The sequence below is a fragment of the Anomaloglossus baeobatrachus genome, chromosome 2 (assembly GCF_048569485.1).
Source record: "Anomaloglossus baeobatrachus isolate aAnoBae1 chromosome 2, aAnoBae1.hap1, whole genome shotgun sequence".
Classification (NCBI taxonomy): domain Eukaryota; kingdom Metazoa; phylum Chordata; class Amphibia; order Anura; family Aromobatidae; genus Anomaloglossus; species Anomaloglossus baeobatrachus.
Genome location: NC_134354.1, coordinates 423,173,010 through 423,198,845, shown reverse-complemented (window position 1 = coordinate 423,198,845; position 25,836 = coordinate 423,173,010). Strand labels below are relative to the sequence as shown.

At 48.8% G+C, this 25,836-nt stretch overlaps 1 protein-coding gene across 20 annotated transcripts in view; it reads right to left on the bottom strand.

Moving 5' to 3' along the window:
• MACF1 (microtubule actin crosslinking factor 1) overlaps window positions 1-25,836 on the bottom strand; it is a 519,073-nt gene that overhangs the window by 294,754 nt on the left and 198,483 nt on the right. For all 20 annotated transcript variants that reach the window (XM_075336189.1, XM_075336201.1, XM_075336203.1 and 17 more), the window contains 12 exons: window positions 24,783-24,937; window positions 24,576-24,702; window positions 24,314-24,497; window positions 24,067-24,230; window positions 23,807-23,985; window positions 11,593-11,731; window positions 11,316-11,509; window positions 11,070-11,232; window positions 2,741-2,824; window positions 2,545-2,652; window positions 2,366-2,464; window positions 1,901-2,038 (listed from right to left, as the gene is read on the bottom strand). In XM_075336189.1, coding sequence (XP_075192304.1) covers window positions 1,901-2,038; window positions 2,366-2,464; window positions 2,545-2,652; window positions 2,741-2,824; window positions 11,070-11,232; window positions 11,316-11,509; window positions 11,593-11,731; window positions 23,807-23,985; window positions 24,067-24,230; window positions 24,314-24,497; window positions 24,576-24,702; window positions 24,783-24,937 — 1,734 coding nt within the window. The remainder of the gene's footprint in view (window positions 1-1,900; window positions 2,039-2,365; window positions 2,465-2,544; window positions 2,653-2,740; window positions 2,825-11,069; window positions 11,233-11,315; window positions 11,510-11,592; window positions 11,732-23,806; window positions 23,986-24,066; window positions 24,231-24,313; window positions 24,498-24,575; window positions 24,703-24,782; window positions 24,938-25,836) is intronic.

The following is a 25,836-nucleotide window of genomic DNA, read 5'->3' as shown; positions in this document are numbered from 1 at the left end:
GTGGGCCTTGAGGACTGGAGTTGGGGACCCCTGCTCTAACTTACAGATTAATCATGGGGATGTCTCATAGATGCCTGCCATGATTAACCTAGGACTTAGTGGCAGCCATGGGCTATCATTAACTCATTATTACCCCAATTGCCACCGCACCGGGGCAATCGGGATGAGCCGGGTGGAGTCCCGGGACTGTCGCACCTAATGGCTGCGGCAATTCCGGGAGGCTTCTGGCTGATATTTGTAGGCTGGGGGCTCCCCATCCTGTGAATACCAACCCTCAGTCGTGTGGCTTTACCTTGGCTGGTTTCAAAATTGGGGGGACTGCACGTCTTTTGTTTTAAAATATTTATTTATATTTCTGCACGATATAGACCCGCCGAACGTCGGCTGTGATTAGTTGCAGTGAGACAGCTGTCAGTGTGGGGGCTCGTCTGAATGCAACCAATCATAGGCATAGGTGGGCGGGGGAAGCAGTGAACATAAGAAGCAGTAGAAGCCGCCGCAGTGTGACAGCTATGCACTGCCATGCCGGTGATTGGTGAGTATGAGAGAGAGAGCGTGACAGAGAGAGGGAGACCGACCGACAGATAGAGAGAAACCAACATCGATAGAGGGAGACTGACAGAGACCGACAGAGGGAGAGAGAGACCAACCGACACAGAGAGAGAGAGAGAGAGAGAGAGAGAGAGAGAGAGAGTGTGTGGGTGGAAAAAGCAAAAGAAGTGACATGCTGCTTTTTTTTTTTTTTTTTTTATTTAAACGCATCGATTTTGTCAAATATTTGGAATCTAAAACGCTGCCTAAAAGAAAAAAAAAAAAAAAAAGCGACGTGCGCATGGAATTTGCAGACTTCTCATACACTTTGCTGGGGAAGCACAACACATGCATATTGACATTGAGACGTTGCAGTTTTAAACGCAGCCAAAATGCAGGAAAAATGCACACGTGTGCACACAGCCTAACTGTCTCTACTGAAGAAAAGCCTCCCCACAGCACAATGCTGCTGTGACGATGGTGTTTTCAGGGTAATGTTTAGTGCTAGTTTTCTACTATACATAGCGCTTTGCATTTAGCCCAAGAAGTTCTAATTTGGTCTCATCTGACCAGAGCACCTGAAGTTAAAAGTGGTGCAGCATAATACCGTGGGGCTGCTTTTCTTCAACAGGGACAAGGAAGCTGGTTGATGGGAATATGGACAAAGTAGAACTTTTTGGGCTAAAAGCAAAACTGTATGTGTGGTGGAAAACGTACACTGCACATCAATCCGAAAACACCATCCCCATCGTCAAACATGGTGGTAGCAGTGTCATGCTGTTTGGAGGCTTTTTTTCAACAGGTACAGGAAATGTGGTCAGAATTGATGGGAAGCTGGATGGTGCTAAATACAGGGCACTTTGCTGTATACATAAAGATGCAAAGAAGGGTAGTGTCACCAGGTAGGGTAGGGTAGGCAGCAAGGGCAGAGTCTATAGCAGCATGCACAGGAGCAGCGTGCATTCTACTAAATGGAGCTCTGCACACCCATCAGATTCCAGAACCCAGAGAGATTTTGAGGTAACCTCATGATAATTCAGCTTGATTCCCTGCCAGAGGTCATGTGACCAGGAGAGCAGCTCAGGGCACAGAAGGATTTTAGAAGGTAAGGTATTTAGTAAACTGCTTATCTATGGCATTTAGTTCACATGAAAGGGGCTTGTAAAGTAGGGGCCACTCTTTTTACCATGTATAGCAGAAGCTTTTCCAGAATACATGCTGAATGCACATTACAAATATGATGTGACATACATGCCAATAATAGAGCAAAAAATAAAAAAAAAACTTACACCAAAATTGAAGAACATTTTTGTATCTTCAGAAAAACAACAGAAATACTAGAAATGACAATCTAATGGTAGTTGCGTACCTTTTTCTCTGACATGGACTTTTTCAGGTCAGCACTGTTCCCTCCACTTGTTGACACCACATGGGAGAGACTGGAAACCCACCTAGACAGTTGTTTCAGACCCTCCGTATGCTTTTCTTTCTCCTCTTCGAGAACTTTCTACAGTGATGGAAAAGAATATATTCCTGGTAGATTAAAGTATAAGATATTGTCCTAATCTATGGCTTGATAAAAGCTTTACCCAATAGAGTAATTGGCTGGTGCCTTGAATACTTCTTTCTATATGTACCTCTACCCTCACCTCAATCAATGTTGTTAGTGGTGTTTCTTTTCACATGACATGTGAATGCCTATCAACCCCTCAATATACATCAGCCAGTCTTAGGTAAAGAGCATATTGAACATGGAGAATAGAAACATATACATTTACCATCAAATAAAGAGAAAGAAGCAAGGAAGAGTAGCCTCGTCTCTACGTAACATTACCTCCTCTTCTTCAAGTCTCCTCAGGGAGTCACTGATGTACTTGACATGCTGTGTGGTTAAAGTCACCAAAGCAGTGTAACGAGTGCGGAGATCCATAAACTGAAAAATGGGTAAAAGTTAAGGGTATGTAGCACTGTGAGAGAAAATATACAAACTAATATGAAAACACATCACCCTACCTCTTGAGTGATGACATCTGAGGTAGACAGCATTCTCCTCCGCTTTAACGGCGACTTTTGCTGCGATTCCACAAAGGCCTTGTATGTCATCAACTGCAGTTCATAATCCTGGAAAAGATAAATATGTCAAACACTGATCAGACCGAGCCGTCACTGATATAAGAAACAACAGAAATGGACTCTTTGGAGCACTCACCTTCACAGACACAGAGTACTGCTGGGAGAGGCCTTGACATTCATCTAGACGAGACTGATTCCGCTCTATTTCCGCCACCAGTGCCTAAAAATAATAAATTGTCTGAGGTCAGATTATAGACAGGAAAAAGTAGTGATCATACATTCTTTATGAAATCAAAAGACTATAAAAAAGAGAATTTTGTTTACTTACCGTAAATTCTTTTTCTTATAGTTCCGTATTGGGAGACCCAGACATTGGGTGTATAGCTTCTGCCTCCGGAGGACACACAAAGTACTACACTCAAAAGTGTAGCTCCTCCCTCTGAGCTTATACACCCCCTGGAGAACCAGATCTAGCCAGTTTAGTGCAAAAGCTGAAGGAAAATAGCCACCCACAAGTAAAAACAGAGCAAGAACCGGAACAACCGGAGACTCTGTCCACGACAACAGCCGGTGAAAACACGCGGAACAAGAAACTGCCAACAGGCAACAGGGAGGGTGCTGGGTCTCCCAATACGGAACTATAAGAAAAAGAATTTACGGTAAGTAAACAAAATTCTCTTTTTCTTTATCGTTCCTATGGGAGACCCAGACATTGGGACGTCTCAAAGCAGTCCATGGGTGGGAATAAACAGAAAAACTGAGAAGTAGGCGGAGCCTAACTTCACAAATGGGCGACAGCCGCCTGAAGGATGCGTCTGCCCAAGCTCGCATCTGCCGAAGCATGAGCATGCACTTGATAGTGCTTTGAAAAGGTATGCAGGCTAGTCCAAGTGGCAGCCTGACAGACTTGCTGAGCCGTAGCCTGGTGCCTGAAAGCCCAAGAGGCACCGACAGCTCTGGTCGAGTGTGCCTTGATCCCCGGCGGGAGAGGCACCTGAGAACACTGGTAGGCATCCGAAATGGTCGACCTAATCCAACGTGCTAAGGTCGGCTTAGAAGCAGAGAAGCCCTTACGGCGACCTGTGGTTAGCACAAAAAGAGAGGTGCACCGCCTAAGAGCAGCGGTGTGAGACACATAGATCCGGAGCGCCCGCACCAGATCCAGAGTATGCAACGCTTTCTCAAAGCGATGAACAGGAGCCGGACAAAAGGAAGGTAGGGTAATGTCCTGGTTAAGGTGGAAAGGAGAAACCACCTTAGGGAGAAAGTCCGGAGTCGGACGGAGAACCACCTTGTCTTGATGAAAAACCAAAAAAGGTGACTCCGAAGAGAGCGCAGCCAAATCAGAGACTCTCCTGAGGGAAGTTATGGCCACTAGAAAGACCACTTTCTGTGAAAGACGAAACAAAGAAACCTCCCTAAGAGGCTCAAAGGGGGGTTTCTGCAAAACCGTGAGAACCAAATTGAGGTCCCAGGGATCCAAGGGCCACCGGTAAGGCGGAATGATGTGAGACGCACCTTGCATGAAGGTGCGGACCTGAGCCAGCCGGGCGATATGCCGCTGGAACAGCCCTGACAGAGCCGAGACTTGTCCCTTGAGAGAGTTGAGGGAAAGTCCCAGCTGCAGACCGGACTGTAGAAAAGACAGAAGGGTCGGCAGGGAAAAAGGCCAAGGAGAATGGCCGGAAGAGCGACACCAGGACAGGAAAATTTTCCAAGTCCTGTGATAGATCTTGACAGAGGAAGACTTACGGGCCCGAGTCATAGTGGAGATGACCTCAGGGGGGATACCGGAAGCCGTCAAGATCCAGGACTCAAGAGCCACGCCCTGAACCTGAGAGCCGCAGAATTCTGGCGGAAAAACGGAACTTGTGAGAGAAGGTCTGGACGGTCCGGAAGATGCCACGGCACCTCTACGGACAGATGGAGCAGGTCTGGGTACCAAGCTCGCCTGGGCCAGTCCGGAGCAATGAGGATGACTCGACGGCCCTCCATTCTGATCTTGCGCAGAACTCTGGGCAAGAGAGCTAGAGGGGGAAACACGTAGGACAGGCGAAACTGGGACCAGTCTTGAACCAGAGCGTCCGCGGCGAAGGCCTGAGGATCGTGGGAGCGAGCCACGTAAACCGGAACCTTGTTGTTGTGACAGGATGCCATTAGGTCCACTTCCGGAGTGCCCCACTTGCGGCAGATTGACTGAAACACTGCCGGATGCAGGGACCACTCGCCACTGTCCACGGTTTGACGGCTGAGATAATCTGCTTCCCAGTTTTCCACGCCTGGGATGTGGACTGCGGATATGGTGGACTTGGAGTCCTCCGTCCATTGAAGGATGCGTTGTACCTCCAACATTGCCAGGCGGCTGCGTGTCCCGCCTTGGTGACTGATGTAGGCAACCGCTGTCGCGTTGTCTGACTGGACTCGGATGTGCTTGCCCGCCAATAGGTGGTGAAAAGCTAGGAGAGCCAGAAGCACGACTCTGGTTTCCAGCACAATGATCGAGAGGGCTGACTCGGACGGAGTCCAAGTGCCCTGTGCTCGGTGGTGGAGACATACCGCTCCCCAGCCGGATAGACTGGCATCCGTGGTGAGGATAACCCAGGACGGGGCCAGGAAGGAGCGCCCCTGAGACAGAGAGAGGGGCCGAAGCCACCACTGAAGAGAGCTCCTGGTCTGTGGCGACAGAGCCACTAACCTGTGCAAGGAGGAAGGCCGCTTGTCCAAACAGCGGAGAATGTCCAGCTGCAGTGGCCGCAGATGGAACTGGGCAAAGGGAACAGCCTCCATCGACGCCACCATCTGACCAAGCACCTGCATCAGGGACTGCTGTTTGATTAAGGGCAACTTCACAAGTGCCGGCAGAGTCTCGAACTGCATCCCTACGTACGTGAGCCTCTGGGTCGGAGTCAGAGTGGATTTGGGCAGATTGACAAGCCACCCGAATTGGGCTAGAGTGGCGAGAGTGAGCGAGACACTCCGCTGACAGTCTGCGCTGGATGAAGCCTTGACTAGAAGGTCGTCCAGGTAAGGAATCACTGCCAACCCCTGGAGGTGCAGAACCGCAACCACTGCTGCCATGACCTTGGTGAATACCCGAGGGGCCGTGGCTAACCCGAAGGGGAGAGCCACGAATTGGAAATGTTCCTCTCCGATTGCAAAACGTAGCCAACGCTGGTGTGAAACTGCAATTGGCACATGCAGATAGGCATCTCTGATGTCGATGGATGCCAGGAAATCCCCTTGGGTCATTGAGGCAATGACTGACCGCAGAGACTCCATGCGAAAATGCCGCACCTGAACATGCTTGTTGAGAAGTTTGAGATCCAGGATGGGCCGGAAGGAACCGTCCTTTTTGGGGACTAGGAAGAAATTTGAGTAGAAACCTCTGAACCGTTCCCGGGCGGGAACCGGTACAATTACCCCGTTGGCCTGCAAGGATGCCACGGCCTGAGAGAAGGCGGCGGCCTTGGAGCAGGGGGGAGTTGACAGAAAAAATCTGTTTGGCGGGCTGGAAGAGAATTCTATCTTGTAGCCGTGGGAGATGATATCCCGCACCCACTGATCGGAGACGTGTTGAAACCACACGTCGCCAAAGTGGGAGAGCCTGCCACCGACTAAGGACGTTGCTGGCGCGGACAGATAGTCAAGAGGAGGCTGCCTTAGTGGCAGCAGCTCCTGCGGTCTTCGGTGGACGCGCTTTTGTGCGCCAGTTGGATTTTTGGTCCTTGGCTGAGTTAGTGGACGAGGCCGAGGGCTTAGAGGACGACTAGTTGGAGGAACGAAAGGAACGAAACCTCGACTGATACCTACCCTGGACAGGTTTCCTGGTTTTGGTTTGTGGCATGGAAGTACTCTTCCCGCCAGTAGCCTCCTTAATAATTTCATCCAGCTGTTCACCGAACAGCCTAGACCCAGCAAAAGGGAGTCCAGCAAGGAACTTCTTTGAGGAAGCATCTGCCTTCCACTCTCGAAGCCACAAGATCCTGCGGATAGCGAGGGAATTAGCCGAAGCCACCGCAGTGCGGTGAGAAGCCTCCAGCATGGCAGACATGGCATAGGATGAAAAAGCTGAAGCTTGGGAAGTTAAGGTAACCAGTTCGGGCATAGATTCCCTGGTGAGGGAATGCATCTCCTCTAGAGAAGCAGAGATGGCTTTGAGAGCCCACACTGCTGCAAAAGTTGGGGAGAACGAGGCCCCTGCCGCCTCATATACAGATTTGGCCAGAAGGTCAACCTGGCGGTCAGTGGAATCCTTAAGAGAGGTGCCATCAGCCACTGATACAACGGTCCAGGCTGAGAGTCTAGACACCGGGGGGTCTACCTTTGGTGAATGAGCCCACTCCTTAACCACCTCAGGTGGAAAGGGAAAACGGTCATCAGAACTACGCTTTGGGAAGCGTTTGTCAGGACAGGCCCTAGGTTTGGTCACAGCGGCCTGAAAACTGGAGTGGTTAAAGAGTGCACACTCTTGCACACACACTCTTTGTCCTCTTAGGCGAGGTAAACTGGTGCTTTTCTGCCAGAGAGGGTTGCTCCTCTGATACTGGCGGATTGAGATCCAGTACAGAATTAATGGACGCAAATCAAATCACTAACATCTGAGTCACTTTCAGACAGATCAATGGGGCACATGGAGTTAACCTCCGAGCCCCCTGTAAAGGCATCCTCCTCGTCCTGCGAGTCAGGTTCTGAAACAGAGCCGCGGGACGAGGAAGGAGAGGGAGCCCTGCGTCTCTTCTTAGGAGGACGGGGTCTGGGACCAGATGAGGAATCCTCTGTGAGCTCCGCTGAGAGAGCCCTAGCAGCAGAGGCACCCTGTGAAGGGGGCTGATGCATGTTCAGCAAAGTCCTGGACAGCTGTCCCATGGAGTCGGCAAAAGACTGGGAGATAGACCTAGATAAGGATTCTACCCAAGCCGGGGGTTCAGCCACAGGAGCCGGAGCAGCCGGAGAGACCACTGGGGGTGCGATTACAGGCTGAGGCATCGTCAGGTTAGAGCAGGCATCACAATGTGGATAGGTGCTCGGTTCAGGCAGTAGGAGCTTACATGCAGTGCACACTGAATACAGCTTTGGAGCCTTGCTCCTCGTGTGAGACATGCTGCTGGAGTGGGGGCTCTGCCAGAATGACCCCCAGAGAGTATATACAGAGGTCCACAACCAGAGGTTGTGGCTTACCAGACCGCTGGAGCGGTGTTGTGTGCCCTCCAGATCCCGAAGCCCGGACCCCCAAGCACCTCAGCAGGGATGCTGCAGCCAGGGCTGATCGCAGAGAAAACGCTGAGAAAATGGCGCCGGAGCGAAGAGAGGGGGCGGGACCTACTCTGAGAGCGGGATCTGGAGGGCCATAGAGACTTACAGGGGAGGAGACATGTACCCAGTGAGGAGTGTCCCTCCCCTGTGCAGAACGGCCGCTGGGCGGAACCGCGCTGTCCCTCTGCATGAATGACATGCGAGGGCAGTGAAACCGAAAGTAGGCCTCCGGCGAAGCCAGGGCCTAAATTTGAGCGGTGTGGCCGGCGCGCAGGCACCATCGGCGCGGTTCTCAGGCGACAGCCAGAGAACCCGCCGGAAATGTCATAAAAATCACTCAGCACACTCTCCCACCACAATAAAGTACAGGGACCCCCAATATATAAACGTCTCAGGTACTTAGCTTGCTGAGACGCAGGGGTTCCAAGTCCCTGGTGATGGGTGCTCCGGTCCAGTAGGATCCTGAAGGGCTGCGGATGGAGACCGGTCACCTGCCAAGCATGGAGAACTGTGCTGGCTCCCACTTCAAGCCAGAGCACAGGAGGGATGGTGAAGGAGCACGGCATGTAAGGCTCCAGCCTTGGAATCAACCTTAACAGCACCGCCGACACAGTGGGGTGAGAAGGAACATGCCGGGGGTGCAGGCTTGGACCTGCTTTTCTTCAAACTCTTTCCAAAAATGAAAAATCAGATGAGAATGCATGTGTGGATGTATGCCTCCTGAACACAAAGCGATAAACTGGCTAGATCTGGTTCTCCAGGGGGTGTATAAGCTCAGAGGGAGGAGCTACACTTTTGAGTGTAGTACTTTGTGTGTCCTCCGGAGGCAGAAGCTATACACCCAATGTCTGGGTCTCCCATAGGAACGATAAAGAAAAAGACTGCAATGTGTGCCCAGCGCACTTTATATTCTAAATCTGAACCATATAGCCTAAATTTTACCCCTAGTGGTTCCTTTAGACATGCCAATAAAAGTCATTAAAGAATTCAAGAGAATTGGTGGTTATGTACTAGATTGCTAAGAAGGCTGGTAAATGGGGTTTGGCCAAACATTGTATGTGGTGAGACGTGCCTTCCTTGAGCTCCCTCTGCACTCATCCAGAACGGACCATTTTGAGATAAAGGAAAAGATCAACAAAGGACTCACCAGCTACCCTGAAGTGCCTGAATTCCAGAGAATTGTTCTCTGGGCTGTGGTAGCGTCATGACATGCTCAAAAAAACGGTGGAGAAAGAAAACCGCGATGCTAGCCAAAATCTAAGATGGCGTCCGCTCTGCAGGCGGGCAGATGCAAACAGATGTGACTACCAGGGATGTGACTGTGCGGCTGGAACACTTCACTCCGCAGTCTACCTCCACCAACACTTTACTCAAAATGTCAGTGCTTGCAGCACCGTGTGAGGGGAACGACCGATGAGGGGTCAGGTTTTATGGCACTATCCTTGGAGGAGGAGGCAGATCACCCATTAACAGACGCATTCCCTCAGAGTCATGATGGTTCTGTTGCAGCTCCCAAAGGGAACAGCCATAATAAGTGCCATTTTAATATCAACACACAGCTGGGACAAGTCAGCCATAAACAGGAGTCTACTGTATCTGTATAATTTGCCATGACATGAAAAGGGTGCGGTGGGGTACCCTACAATAGAAGGCAGAGTGAGTTGGAAAATGCTTTCCTACCAGTCCACAGAGATATACAGAAACACAAGCAAGCGCTTGCAGAACTAAGTGCTAAAACTGATGATCTGCAAAATCGTCAGAGGCGCAATAATATTAGGTTGGTCGGGGTCCCCAAAAAAGGCTGAGGGGAATGACCCGGACGGCTCCTTTGCAAAGCAGCTACTGAATATTTTCGGCACGGATGTCCTTACTCCTTTGTTTGTTGTGGAGAGACCTCACAGGGTCCCTTCGAGACCAGGACTGGTGGACAGGCCTACCCTGATAAAAAAAAAAATAAATTTAAACTGCAAACACCAGGACACAATTTTGAGAAAAGCCAAAGAAATACACGACACTACTGAGAAATATGGGAAGAAGGAGATTTTCTGTTCCACCCCAGTCTAGAGGTCCAGTGGAAAAGATCCATTTCTGGATAACAAAAAAAAAAAAAAAAAAAGAGAGAGGATGAGAATGGTGGGCCTACAATACTCAATCTACCCAGCCAAGCACAGAGTTGTCAGCCTTAGCACTACCACATTTTATGAGTCCTTGATAGACACACTCGGACGGCTGGACAGAAATGACCCATCATATTCATGTCTTACATAACCATGCCCAAAACATGAATACCAGCAACTAGCTAAGTACCATGGTTAATGGGGCCAGTAATGTGATAGGTCATTTGTTGCACATATTATGGTTCCTCATTTGAGGGTATATTGATGTAGGGATGACTAATTGTTTATGCCTCCTGGTTTTCTTTAGTGTGCTCTGATACACTGGATTGCTTTTTGGGCCAGGGTACTCCTGGATGTTCAGGTTCTCATTTATTTATTTAACATAGCAGGTACTTGTTGGTGGAATATATTTGTTTCACCTCTACATAATACATGTACATGTTCATTTCGCTGATTTCAGTATGGTACACTGAACACATGTTTGATTCATAATTATTTGCTCATCGGCACACCTTAGGAGGCTTTTTCATTATTAAATAGTCACCTACTATTTATTGACTGAGGCTTTCCCTGCATTCCCCATATCCTTAGACTAGCTGCACTCTAGTCTAGTGCAGCGTCATTGACGGATAGTCGTTGTTGAGCAGGGGGCGCCATTACGTCATTTTAGTGTGCCAACCTCTGCGGCAAGGTAGGGTCAATTGAATGGCAAGTTGGCCCCTCCTTCAGCCTCAATCAATATCGGCTATCTGTTTATGTGTTTGCATGTCATGGGATTTTCTATTTTAACCATTTTGATTTAATAAAATTGTTTTTTGGTCCTATCAGACATTAGTATTTTGAAAACCTCTTTAAATACACAAGATCATTACTGAAAAAAGGCTAGATAAACTACTTCGCTATGAAAAGTTGCAAAAACTTAGTGAAACAGAAAGCTGTGCAAAAATGTTGCGTCCAGTGGCGCTTTCAATGCATTTTTTCAGAGCTCTGGCCATAGTGGCGGAGTGGGGGCGAGGAGACTCCAGTTTATCAAATTCATAACGAGTGGTGTCAATCCTTATACTACAAAACTGACTCCAGTCTGCCGAAACTTACCGTTTGTTCATTTAGTTGCTCCGACAAGACTCGCCTGTCTTCTGACTGTCCAGGCTTCATCATTTCCTGCTGTGATTTTGTGGCCTCTATCCACTGGATTAAACTGTCATGGTGCCCCCTGTAACTTTTCAATACTTCTCGTATTGCGACCAGTTCTGATTGTCTGGTTTCATTAAAAGGAGACGAGGTAAGTAAGTAAATGAGTGGAAATTTAATTCTCTCGAAAATAAAATAGAAAGCAAATACCGTGTTTCCAGTTGAGTGTGCACGCCACTCCACCGCTCGCGAAGCTTCACTGTCTTTTCTTGATATTGATCTACATCAAGACTGCGTTCTTGAGTCCGCTGATTTAGGCGATCTCTTACTTCCTTTGATTTGGCGACATCCTCCTCCAGGGCGGAAATGACACTCCCTTTGTCTATGGCTTCATTCAGCCATTGCTGTAAAACATCAGGCGGATCCCTATCAATCCTCTTTCAAATCTTTACAAGTTTTACCCAAAATAAATGTATACTGCACCTACCTGTAATAGGTCTTGTTGACAATGAATAGCAACCGGATCTGCAGCAATGGTATCTTCCTGACTTAGCCGGGTCTCAAAGCCTTTAACAAGACCTTCTGCACCCTGCAGGCTCCGGATAACCATGTCTACAGTCTTCAGTCTAAGAGGTTAGAATAATAGAGTCACAGGACTATACAATAATAGGGGGCAGAGTTCAAGCCATTACTACCAACATAATAAAAGCCTACACAAAACACTACAAAGTACATCATCAACAGTGCCTTTGTGTCAGATCCTATAAGTCCTACACCACCACGTCTAGCTCGTGCCAGTGTTTCAAACTAAAATATGTACTGGACTCATGAGTTTACAGAAAAAAAAGTCTTCAAGTACTTTACAAACATGCTTAAAAGCTTCTTGGAAGAAGTACAAGTGAATGGAGTGCAAGCTTGTCTGGAAAGCACCACTCCTGCGTTTTGTTTATAAATAAAAAAATAAATAAATCTTTATTTTTATATGGCGCTAACATATTCCGCAGCGCTTTACATACATCAGGAACACTATCCCCATTGGGGCTCACAATCTACATTCCCCATCTGTATGTCTTTGGAGTGTGGGAGGAAACCGGAGTACCCGGAGAAAACCCACGCAAACACAGGGAGTAGATACAAACTCCTTGCAGATGGTGTCCTCGGTGGGATTTGAACCCAGGACTCCAGCGCTACAAGACTGCAGTGCTAACACCATGCCGCCCGGAGTGAGATCTCTAAAGTCAGTTTTCTGCCTGTAGTAAAGTACCTACCAGTCGTCATCTTCTTCAGGTCTCTCTGCTACCCCGGTTGTCTTCTGCTGGTTATGATCTGCCGGATTACTACAGTGTTTGCTGGGTGGACTGGTAGTCACGCCACAATGTAAGTCAATGTGAGACAGAACGAGGCTCTCATAGACTTACATAGAGAGCTTGTGATAGTTAGCTTTGACTTCTGGACAGTCACAAGATGGCGGACCAGGTCCGGAGCAGCCTTAAGGTCCAGTCACACTAAACAACTTTCCAGCGATCCCAACAACGATAGGGATCGCTGGTAAGTTGCTAGGAGGTTGCTGGTGAGATGTCACACTGCGACGCTCCAGCGATTCCACCAGCAACCTGACCTGGCAGGGATCGCTGGAGCGTGGCTACACAAGTTGCTGGTGAGCTCACCAGCAACCAGTGACCAGCCCCCAGCGCCGCGTGGAAGATGATGCGCTTGGTAACTAAGGTAAATATCGGGTAACCAACCCGATATTTACCTTGGTTACCAGCTCACGCAGCTACACGTGCAGAGAGCAGGGAGCAGCGCACACTGAGCGCTGGCTCCCTGCTCTCCTAGTACAGCACACATCGGGTTAATTACCCGATGCGTGCTGCAGCTACATGTGCAGAGAGCAGGGAGCGGCGCACACCGCTTAGCGCTGGCTCCCTGCTCTCCTAGCTACAGCACACATGGGGTTAATTACCCGATGTGTGCTGCAGCTAAATGTGCACAGAGCAGGGAGCAGCGCACAATGCTTAGCGCTGGCTCCCTGCTCTCCTAGTTACAGCACACATCGGGTTAATTAACCCGATGTGTCCTGCAGCTACATGTGCACAGAGCAGGAGCTGGCACTGACAGTGAGAGCGGCGGAGGCTGGTAACAAAGGTAAATATCGGGTAACCAAGGACAGGGCTTCTTGGTTACCCGATGTTTACATTGGTTACCAGCCTTCGCAGAAGCCGGCTCCTGCTGCCTGCACATTTAGTTGTTGCTGTCTCGCTGTCACACACAGCGATCTGTGCTTCACAGCAGGACAGCAACAACTAAAAAATGGCCCAGGACATTCAGCAACAACCAACGACCTCACAGCAGGGGCCAGGTTGTTGCTGGATGTCACACACAGCAACATCGCTAGCAACGTCACAAAAGTTGTTCGTTAGCAGCGATGTTGCTAGCGATGTTGCTTAGTGTGACGGGGCCTTTAGCAACAGCATAAGATATTTTATGATAAAGGGCAGGGAACATGCATTAGTGATATCACTTTGGTGGTAAAAAAATGTAAATAAAAAAAATATGCTGGAGTGGTGCTTTAAACTTCATTTACAGATTCGCATACATGACATATATTTCTTTAATTGAGTATCATAGTAGGTATTGAAACCTAAAACATAAAAAAAAGATAGTTAGGTCCAGAAATATTTGGACAGTGACACAAGTTTTGTTATTTTAGCTGTTTACAAAAGCATGTTCAGAAATACAATTATATATATAATATGGGCTGAAAGTGCACACTCCCAGCTGCAATATGAGAGTTTTCACATCCAAATCGGAGAAAGGGTTTAGGAATCATAGCTCTGTAATGCATAGCCTCCTCTTTTTCAAGGGATCAAAAGTAATTGGACAAGGGACTCTAAGGGCTGCAATTAACTCTGAAAGCGTCTCTCTCGTTAACCTGTAATCAATGAAGTAGTTAAAAGGTCTGGGGTTGATTACAGGTGTGTGGTTTTGCATTTGGAAGCTGTTGCTGTGACCAGACAACATGCGGTCTAAGGAACTCTCAATTAAGGTGAAGCAGAACATCCTGAGGCTGAAAAAAAAAGAAAAAATCCATCAGAGAGATAGCAGACATGCTTGGAGTAGCAAAATCAACAGTCGGGTACATTCTGAGAAAAAAGGAATTGACTGGTGAGCTTGGGAACTCAAAAAGGCCTGGGCGTCCACGGATGACAACAGTGGTGGATGATCCCCGCATACTTTCTTTGGTGAAGAAGAACCCGTTCACAACATCAACTGAAGTCCAGAACACTCTCAGTAAAGTAGGTGTATCTGTCTCTAAGTCAACAGTAAAGAGAAGACTCCATGAAAGTAAATACAAAGGGTTCACATCTAGATGCAAACCATTCATCAATTCCAAAAATAGACAGGCCAGAGTTAAATTTGCTGAAAAACACCTCATGAAGCCAGCTCAGTTCTGGAAAAGTATTCGATGGACAGATGAGACCAAGATCAACCTGTACCAGAATGATGGGAAGAAAAAAAGTTTGGAGAAGAAAGGGAACGGCACATGATCCAAAGCACACCACATCCTCTGTAAAACATGGTGGAGGCAACGTGATGGCATGGGCATGCATGGCTTTCAATGGCACTGGGTCACTTGTGTTTATTGATGACATAACAGCAGACAAGAGTAGCCGGCTGAATTCTGAAGTGTACAGGGATATACTTTCAGCCCAGATTCAGCCAAATGCCGCAAAGTTGATCGGACGGCGCTTCATAGTACAGATGGACAATGACCCCAAGCATACAACCAAAGCTACCCAGGAGTTCATGAGTGCAAAAAAGTGGAACATTCTGCAATGGCCAAGTCAATCACCAGATCTTAACCCAATTGAGCATGCATTTCATTTGCTCAAATCCAGACTTAAGACGGAAAGACCCACAAACAAGCAAGACCTGAAGGCTGCGGCTGTAAAGGCCTGGCAAAGCATTAAGAAGGAGGAAACCCAGCGTTTGGTGATGTCCATGGGTTCCAGACTTAAGGCAGTGATTGCCTCCAAAGGATTCGCAACAAAATATTGAAAATAAAAATATTTTGTTTGGGTTTGGTTTATTTGTCCAATTACTTTTGACCTCCTAAAATGTGGAGTGTTTGTAAAGAAATGTGTACAATTCCTACAATTTCTATCAGATATTTTTGTTCAAACCTTCAAATTAAACGTTACAATCTGCACTTGAATTCTGTTGTAGAGGTTTCATTTCAAATCCAATGTGGTGGCATGCAGAGCCCAACTCGCGAAACTTGTGTCACTGTCCAAATATTTCTGGACCTAACTGTATGCCACCGCATACACATCATTCCAGGGTATGCCAAAAGGACACTTTTGGCAAACACTGTGCGCAGAATTATTAGGCAAATAAGTATTTTCCATCTCCAAGCTGTATAAACTGGAATGCTTATTGACCATGGCATATCATGTGATAAGGGAGGTTGATGCCTAAGGATAACAACTCCCTTTATCAAGATGTGCAGAATCATTAGGCTCGTCAATGCTTTCTTACTTTCTTTAAAGGCCCCTTTACACACTGAGACTTTCTAGCGATCCCACCAGTGATCTCGACCTGGCTGGGATCGCTGGAAAGTCTCTAACAGTCGCTGGTGAGCTGTCAAACAGGCAAACCTGGCCAACGACGCAGCAGCGATCCTGAACCTGCAGAACGACCTAGCTGGAAATGGAACGCTAGCACGCCTATGGGCTGGGTCGCTAACAATGTCGTTGTAACTGTGTCAAACACACTGATGCATGCTGCGCAGCGGGAAACAAAGGAACAAAGAATGGTCCTGAATGACTTGTAGCGAGCAGCGACCTCACAGCAGGGGCCAGGTCTCTGATACGGGTCAGACACTACAAGGTCGCTGGGGAGGTCGCTATTATGTCACAAAACCAGTGACGATACAGCGATATCACTAGCGATGTTGCAGTGTGTAAAGGGGCCTTAAGACTGGGCCATTTATTTCTCATTCAGATAAGGCATTTTTGTGTCCTTTGTCATGATAAACGAGGCAGAATTTTTAGGTCACTATACGGTTTGCTTTTTTTTCTTGGAAGACATTGTGCAATATTGGTGACAAAAATAAGGGAAATAAGTGTCTGTTTTTAACTTTTTAATGACCACACAGATCACTAAAAATAGCTTTAGGACTTTGTTACCCAATCTGTAACAATTATTTTTATATCAGATGGGTTTTCTTTTCTTGTTTCTTTATGGAAGCAGGAATAGAAACAATGATATGGATTGACAGGGGCATTTTCATTTATTTATCATTAATTTATTTTTTTTTAATTTTCATCTTATTTTCCTTGTAACTAGGACTGGTATATTAGTCAAAGTGACAGAGAAAACGCAGCTAGGAGTCTGCATAGCAGAGCGGTCAGTATGTTATATGACCTGCAACTGCCCACAGCGATTACATGACCACTGTGTATGGAGGAGAAAAAGAGAATTTTGTTACTTACCGTAAATTCTTTTTCTTATAGTTCCGACATGGGAGACCCAGACCATGGGTGTATAGCTTCTGCCTCCGGAGGACACACAAAGTACTACACTCAAACGTGTAGCTCCTCCCTCCTAGCATATACACCCCCTGGTAGCCAGTCCTAGCCAGTTTAGTGCAAAAGCTGAAGGAGGACATCCACCCACAAGTAGAGACAGAGCAAAACCCGGAACAACCGGAACCTCTGTCTACAACAACAACAGCCGGTGAAAACACACGGAACAAGAAACCTGCCAACAGGCAATAGGGAGGGTGCTGGGTCTCCCATGTCGGAACTATAAGAAAAATAATTTACGGTAACAAAATTCTCTTTTTCTTCATCGTTCCTTATGGGAGACCCAGACCATGGGACGTTCCAAAGCAGTCCATGGATGGGAATAAACAGAAAAACTGAGAAGTAGGCAAAACCTAACTTCACAAATGGGCGACAGCCGCCTGAAGGATGCGTCTGCCCAAGCTCGCATCTGCCGAAGCATGAGCATGCACTTGGTAGTGCTTCGAAAAGGTATGCAGACTAATCCAAGTGGCAGTCTGACAGACCTGCTGAGCCGTAGCCTGGGCCTGAAAGCCTAAGAGGCACCGACAGCTCTGGTCAAGTGTGCCTTGATCCCCGGCGGGGGAGGCACTTGAGTACACTGGTAGGTATCGGAAATGGCCGACCTAATCCAACGAGCCAGGGTCGGCTTAGATGCCGAGAGGCCCTTACGCTGACCAGTGGTCAGCACAAAAGAGAGGTGCACCGCCTAAGAACAGCAGTGCGAGACACATAGATCCGGAGCGCCCGCACCAGATCCAGAGTATGCAACGCCTTTTCAAAGCGTTGAACAGGAGCCGGACAAAAGGAAGGCAGGGAAAATGCCCCGGTTAAGGTGGAAGCAGCAACCACCTTAGGGAGAAAGTCCGGAGTCGGACGGAGAACCACCTTGTCTTGATGAAAAACCAAAAAAGGGGGTGACTCCGAAGAGAGTGCAGCCAAAACAGAGACTCTCTTGAGGGAAATTATGGCCACTAGAAAGACCACTTTCTGTGAAAGACGAAACAAAGAAACCTCCCTAAGAGGCTCAAAGGGGGGTTTCCGGAAGCCGTGAGGACCGGATTAAGGTCCCAGGGCTCCAAAGGCCGCCGGTAAGGCGGAATGATGTGAGATGCGCCCTGCATGAAGGAGCGCACCTGAGCCAGCCGGGCGATACGCCGCTGGCACAACACTGAGAGCCGAGACCTGTCCCTTAAGGGAATTGAGGGATAGTCCTAGCTGCAGACCGGACTGTAGAAGGGACAGGAGGGTCGGCAAGGCCAAAAAGGCCAAAGGATGCTTCGGAGCTCGAGTCATAGTGGAGATGACTTCAGGAGGGATACCAGAAGTCGTCAAGATCCAGGACTCAAAAGCCACACCGTCAATCTGAGAGCCGCAGGATTCTGGCGGAAAGACGGACCTCGTGAGAGAAGGTCTGGACAGTCCGGGAGATGCCATGGCACCTCTACGGACAGATGGAGCAGGTCAGGGTACCAAGCTTGCCTGGGTCAGTCTGGAGTATGAGAATGACCCGACGGCCCTCCTTTCTGATCTTGCGCAGGACTCTGGGCAAGAGCTAGAGGGTGAAACACGTAAGACAGACGAAGCTGGGACCAAACTTGAACCAGTGCGTCTGCCGCAAAAACCTGAGGATCGTGGAGCCACGGTTTGACGGCTGAGATAATCTGCCTCACAGTTTTCCACGTCTGGGATGTGGGCTGCGAATATGGTGGACTAGGAGTCCTTCGTCCACTGAAGAATGCGTTGAGCCTCCAACATTGCCAGGCGGCTGAGTGTCCCGCCCTGGAAGTTGATGTAGGCAAACGCTGTCGCGTTGTCTGACTGGACTCGAATGTGCCTGGCCGCCAACAGATGGTAAAAGGCTTAGAGAGCTAGAAACACAGCTCTGATTTCCAGCACATTGATCCAGAGGGCTGATTCGGACAGAGTCCAAGTGCCCTGCGCTCCATGGTGGAGATATACTGCTCCCCAGCCGGATAGACTAGCATCCTGGTGGGGACGGGGCCAGGAAGGAGCGTCCCTGAGATAGAGGGGCCGAAGCCACCACTGAAACGAGCCCCTGGTCTGTGGCGAAGCCACCACCCCGTGGAAGGAGGAAGTCCGCTTGTTCCAACAGCGGAAAATATCCAGCCGCAGAGGACGCAGGTGGAACTGGGCAAGGGAATCGCTTCCATTGACGCCACCATCTAATCCAGCACCTGTATTAGGTGCCTGATGGAACGACATCGACCGCCAGCGGAGGGACTGCTGTTTGACTAAGGGCAGCTTCACAAGTGCCGACAGAGTCTCGAATTGCGTCCCTGGATACGTGAACTTCTAAGTCGAAGTCAGAGTGGACTTAAACAGAATGACAAGCCACCCGAATTGGTTAGAGTGGCGAGAGTGAGCGAGGCACTCCGCTAACAGTCTGCACTGGATGAAGCCCAGACTAGAAGGCCGTCCAGGGCAAAAAGGATCACTGCCAACCCCTAGAGGTGCAGGACCGCAATCACAGCTGCCCCGACCTTGAGAATACTCGAGGGGCCGTGGCTAACCCCAAGGGAAGAGCCACGAATTGGACCACTCCGATTGCAAAACGTAGCCAACGCTGGTGTGAAACTGCGATTGGCACATGCAGACAGGCATCTCTGATGTCGATGGATGCTAGGGAATCTCCTTGGGTCATTGATTGATCGCCGAGACTCCATGCGAAAATGCCACACCTGAACATGCTTGAAATCCAGGTCGGAAGGCACCGCCCTCTTCAGGGACTAGGAATAGATTTAAGCAGAAATCTCAGAACCGTTCCCAGTCGGGAACCGGTACAATTACTCCATTGGCCTGCAAGAATGCCACGGCCTGTGAGAAGGCGGCGGCCTTGGAGCAGGGGGGAGTTGACAGAAAAAATCTGTTTGGCGGGCTGGATAGAATTTTATCCTGTAGCCGTGGGAGATGGTATCCCGCACCCACTGATCGGAGACGTGTTAAAACCATACGTCGCCAAAGTGGGAGAGCCTGCCACCGACCAAGGACGTTGCTGGCGTGGCCAGATAGCCAGGAGGAGGCTGACTTAGTGGCAGCATCTCCTGCGGTCTTCTGAAGACGCGGCTTCGTGCGCCATTTAGGTTTACGATCCTTGGCTGAGCTAGTGGACGAGGCCGAGGGCTTAGAGAACGATCAGATGGAGGAACGAAAAGGACGAAACCTCGACTGATTCCTGCCCTGGACAGGTTTCCTGGTTTAGGTTTGTGGCATGGAAGAACTCTTCCCGCCAAGAGCTTCCTTAATAATTTCATCCAGTTGTTCCCGAATAGTCTGGTCCCAACAAAAGGGAGCCAAGCAAGGAACTTCTTTAGAAGCATCTGCCTTCCACTTCCGAAGCCACAGGAGCCTGCGGATAGCGAGGAAATTAGCCGAGGCCACCGCAGTGCGGTGAGAGTCTCCAGCATGGCAGACATGGCATAGGATGAAAAGACTGAAGTCTGGAAGTTAAGGCAACCATTTCGGGCATAGAGTCCCTGTGAGGGAATGCATCTCCTCTAGAGAAGCAGAGATGGCTTTGAAAGCCCGCACTGCTGCAAAAGCTGAGGAGAACGAGGCCCCTGCCGCCTCCATACAGATTTGGCCAGAAGGACAACCTGGCGGACAGCAAAACCTTAAGTGAGGAGCCATCAGCCACTGATACAACGGTCCGGGCTGAGCCACCTTTGGTGAATGAGCCCACTCCTTGACCACCACTGGTGGAAAGGGAAAACTGTCATCAGAACCACGCTTTGGGAAGCGTTTGTCAGAGCAGACCCTGGGCTTGGTCACAGTGGCCTGAAAACTGGAGTGGTTAAGGAACACACTCCTTGTTCTCTTAGGCAAGGTAAACTCTGGCGGATTGAGGTCCAGTACAGAATTAATGTACAGTGGGATCCTTAGAGAGATGCCGTCAGCCACTGATACAACTATCCGGGCTGAAAGTCTATACACCGGAGGGACCACCCTTGGTGAATGAGCTCACTCCTTGACCACCTCTGGTGGAAGGGGGAAACAGTCATAAGAACCACGCTTTGGGAGCGTCTGACAGGACAGGCTCTGGGCTTGGTCACAGTGGGCTGAAAACTGGAGTGGTTAAGGAACACACTCCTTGTTCTCTTTAAGGTATACTGATGCCTTTCTGCCAGAGGGGGATGCTCCCCTGATACAGGCGGATGGAGGTCCAGTACAAATATAATGGACGCAATCAAATCATTAGCATCTGCATCACCTTCGGACAGATCAATGGTACATGAAGTAGCGTCCGAGCCCCTAGTAAAGATCTCCTCCTCGTCCAGTGAGTCAGCTCGTGAATCAGAGCTGCGGGACGGGGAAGGACAGGGGACCCTGCGTCTCCATTTTAGGAGGACGGGGTCTGAGACCAGAAGAAGAGTCCTCTGTGAGCTTTGCTGAGCGAGCCGTAGCAGCAGAAGCGCCCTGAGAAGGGGGCTAATGCATGCTCAGCAGAGTCCGGGACAGCTGTCCCCTGGAAAGAGCGGATTCTACCCAAACCGGGGGTTCAGCCACCGGAGCCAGAGCAGCTGGAGGGACCACTGATGAGCCTCCAGGCTGAGGGACCACTGTGTTTATGTGCTCGGTACAGGCCGTACGAGTCTACATGCAGTGCATATTAAGAACAGCCTTGCTCTGATGTGAGACATGCTGCAGAAGTGGGGGCTCTGTCCAGAATGACCCCTAGCAGAGTATATAAACAGAGAATATAAGCAGCTGCACAACCGGAGGTTGTGGCTTGCCAGACCGTTTAACATACATTTCTGTGCCCTCCAGTCCCCCAGCCTAGGCCCCCATTTGTCACAATGTGGTATCTCTGTGCCTATGCAGACATTGAGATCGCTGAGAAAATGGCGACCGGAGCGAGGAGAGGGGGCGGGGCCTACTCTGAGAGCGGGCAAATGAGGTAGACAGGGGAGGGAATCTTTCCTCAGTGAGGAGTGTCCGTTCCCTGTGCTGAACAGCCGCTGGGCGGAGCCGCACTGTCCCTCTGCATGACTGACATGCAGGGGCAGTGAAAACCGAAACTAGGCCTCAGGCGAAGCCGGGGCCTAGATTTAAACATGCGGCCAGCGTGCAGGCACCATCGGCGCGGTTCTCCAGTGAAAACTGGAGAACCGGCCGGAAATGTTAACACAGTCATAAAAACACACTCTCCCCAATAATAAAGTACAAGGGACCCCTGGAAAGACCACTTTCTGTGGTAAAAACGTCTCAGTACTTAGCTTGTGAGACGCAGGTGCCAGGTCCCTGGGAGGTGAGCGCTCCGTCCGGCAGGATCCTGAAAGGGCTGCGGATGGAGACCGGTCTCCTGCAAAGCAGTGAGAACCGTGATGGCTCCCACTTCAAGCCAGAGCCCCAGGGGATGATGAAGGAGCGCGGCATGTGAAGGCTCCAGCCTTGGAAAATCAACCTTAACAGCACCGCCGACACAGTGGGGTGAGAAGGGACATGCCGGGAGTCCAGACTGGACCCGCTTTTCTTCCAAATCTTTGAAATCCAAAAAATCAAAAATCAGAGAATGCATGTGTGTGTGACCTCCTGAACACAAAGCATTGAAACTGGCTAGGACTGGCTACCAGGGGGTGTATATGCTAGGAGGGAGGAGCTACACGTTTGAGTGTAGTACTTTGTGTGTCCTCCGGAGGCAGAAGCTATACACCCATGGTCTGGGTCTCCCAAAGGAACGATGAAGAAAGTGCCATCAGCATACTCAGCACTTGCTTAGCGCTGTTTATACAATGATCAGGACGATAAAGACTAATAAACCTTTTCTATGGGGATTACACCTGTCTCCGAAAGCCATATCCTCTCTCCCACAAATACACGATAGTGTATCTCGGCGACAATACAGTGACGGAGTAGCAACCAGAATGCCCAGACATTTATAGGGACTGTCAGCACAGAATGACTGTTCAAACCAAGTACAGATGCTCGTGCATCATGGCGGGGCCTAGCATTTATATACACGCCTTCCCCACCTGCTGGTTTTCCATCTAGGCTGTCAGTAACCTTTTAAATATAAAACAATCAAAAAAAAGAAAAAAAAAAGACAAACCACAGACTGGTGATAAAGAGAACCTGTCAGGTCTAATATGCACTCAGAATCACGAGCAGTTCTGGGTGTATATTGCAAATCCCTGCCTAACCATCCCTGTATACACTAGCATAGATAAAGAGATCTTTAGAAAAAGTATTTCTAAACATCTTTTATCTTATGCTAATGAGCGCAAGGGCTAGTCATCTGGGCGTTAGTTCCCCTTCTAGTCGGCTCTATTAGCAGGTTAGTATGCCCCTGTTGGTGTGCTAACATGCTTATGAATGCAGCGTCACAGGATGATCTCACTCACCTCTCCACCGCCATCGCGTCTGACTCCTGGACTTCAGCTCAGTGCGCATGATCCCAGACTTTCGGTTATGCGCACTACATGAGTTTGAAGTCGTGACGCGTACACCCAGCTTCATAGTGCGCATGACCCAAACTTCGGGGTCATGCACACTAAGCTGAAATCCAGGGTCGGGCGGCGATGGCGGCAGAGAGGTGAGAGATCATCCTGTGATGCTGCACATTCATTAGCATGTTAGCACACCCACAGGGGTATACTAACATGCTAATGGAGCCGACTGGCAAGGGGAACTAACGCCCTTGCGACTAGTCCTCTCGCTCATTAGCATAAGATAAAAGAACTTTAGAAATAAAGATCTTTAGAAAAAGTATCTATGCTACCAGATACATGGACGGTTAGTCAGGGATCAGCAATATACACCCAGCATAGCTCGTGATTCTGGGTGCATATTGCACCTGACAGATTCCCTTTAAGTATTCTTTAAGTGAGATGTTTGATCCTTCTGAAACATGCTTTGTAAAATTTAGATAGCAGAGGTGTGAAAACGAACGAATCATGGAGGAGGCAATGTTGGCTAGTTAATTTGAAGACAAGAAAACACGTCTTCTGGTATTATTCTCTAGCACACACTTGAAAAGCAGGTGAGGTTAGAAGAGTATATGAGCATGGAAAACAGTCTGTAGACCCAGGAAACTCACATACTAAATGGTACATAAAATATTATAGACCATATTAATGAAAGCAATATTTAGATTACTTGGCGACAACCACTTACTTTTCCAAAAATACAGTCGACAAGCCATAGACTTTATCCATCCTCCCTACTAGAAGGTCCAGCTGTGAGCGGACATTGGGGGTACTGGAGCCAGATGGAGACATATGCAAGAAATGGTCACAACGCTCAGAAACCAGTGAGAGTTCAGATTTTAACCTTTTTAGCTCCTCTTGCATTCTCTAAAATACAGTCAAGAATAAAACAACTTAAGTAAAAATATCAGGACATTTTAGCCATGTATTTGTTGGACATGTGCAAACCTCTTGCTCCGATATTTTAACAGCATTTTCATGAATAGCATCCCCATCGCATCCAGAGGGATTCTGTAACCTCCTCACCAGCCGCTGCTCACAGTCTTCTAAGTGCAGGCGAATATTGTGGAGTTCTGATAAATAGGTTTGTGCTAAAGACTCATCTTTGTCTTCTGAAAGGAGGAAAATACCAAAGAGGTGTTACATTGCGTCAGATTATGTTACCATGCTTCTCCATGCCGGCTCTATTCCTCACCAGCTTCTATTAGGTCCACCATCTTCCTACATTGTTCTTTACAGGTGTCTACGTCTTGCTCCATGTTGAGGCGATCCGTAGATGAGAATATTTGAGAGTCTTTGCTGTCTTCCAGGAAATCATCCAGATGTGACTGGAGACTGGATAGCGTCTGAAGACGTTCTGCTAAAGGCAAGACCCTGAGCTAAAGACGAAGATGGAATTAGAAACTATTTCAGTAGATACCATGTTATCACATTGTGATCTAAGACTGACATCTCACCTTGTCCATGTTCCATCCTTGCACTAAGTCTACATCTTTGCGTAGATAATGCCAGGATATCAAACTCTTCGTATTTACATGTAACTGATGCCAAAGCGCCATTACTTTCTGGTATAGCTGTTCCACCCTGCAAACATTCAAGTATCGTCAAATGACAGTAACCAAATATTCAGCAGTGACATAAGCATACCTAGACAATGTATTCACCTGACAGCCATATCTATTGCTTCCTTATTGGGTGGAGGGATGAGAAAGCACACAGATGGCACCATGGCTTCATTTCCAGTTGTGCTAATCACTTTCCACTTTGTTCTTTGAGAGTTATCTTCAAGTACACATTCTTCATTCCTACATATTGTAATCTGTTGAGCAGAAAGAGTTATCAGTGTCATAAAAACTAAATCTCCATCAAAGCTGGCAACCATCTCTCCCAACTCCAGCATTCACAGAAATGTTCAGCTCAGCTGAGCATTCACCCATTTTCAATGGGAAGAGACTGCGGTTTGTCTTCCTGAGAACAAAGGTGTATGGCATTTATATGAACCCCAACGGAAACCCTTAGATGGCTGTCGGCCAAACAATGGCTCAGCCGGCAGCAATCTCGGCAGTGTCTCCCATACTCTGACAGCGGCTTATCGCAGGCAGAACAAAAGGATTCACAGGCTGAAATCTGACTTCCCCAAGCCCCTGTAGATGTTAGACTGCTGCCTGAACTTCACGATATTGGCGAGTTCGACCGACCTTAAGGGTGCTTTACATGCGTTTGCTAGCGATGTCGCGAGCGATAGCACCCGCCCCCGTTGTTCATGCGACATTTGGTGAGTGCTGCCGTAGCGAACATTATCGCTATGGCAGCGTCACACGCACATACCGTATTTTTCGGACCATAAGACGCACTTTTTTCCCCCCAAATGTTGGGGGAAAGTGGGGGGTGCGTCTTATGGTCTGAATGTGGCTGCAGGGAATGAGGGTGTTGCGGTACAGCGGGTCATCGGGGACACGAGCAGGCTGTAGCAGCCTGCCGTGACCACGTGGACCCGCTCATTTAATATGCACGCCCATCCCCCGCCCATCATCCCTCAGCGCTGAAGCAGGCACTGACAGGTGGGCGGGATGATGGGCGGGGGATAATCAGCCGGCCCGCATGATCACCCCTGGCAACTACGGCCTGGAGTGATAATGTGCAGCTGTATTCACTGCCCCCCGCGCATCATCATCAGCGCGGGGAGCAGTGAATCAGTGTACAGTACTCACCGTTCCC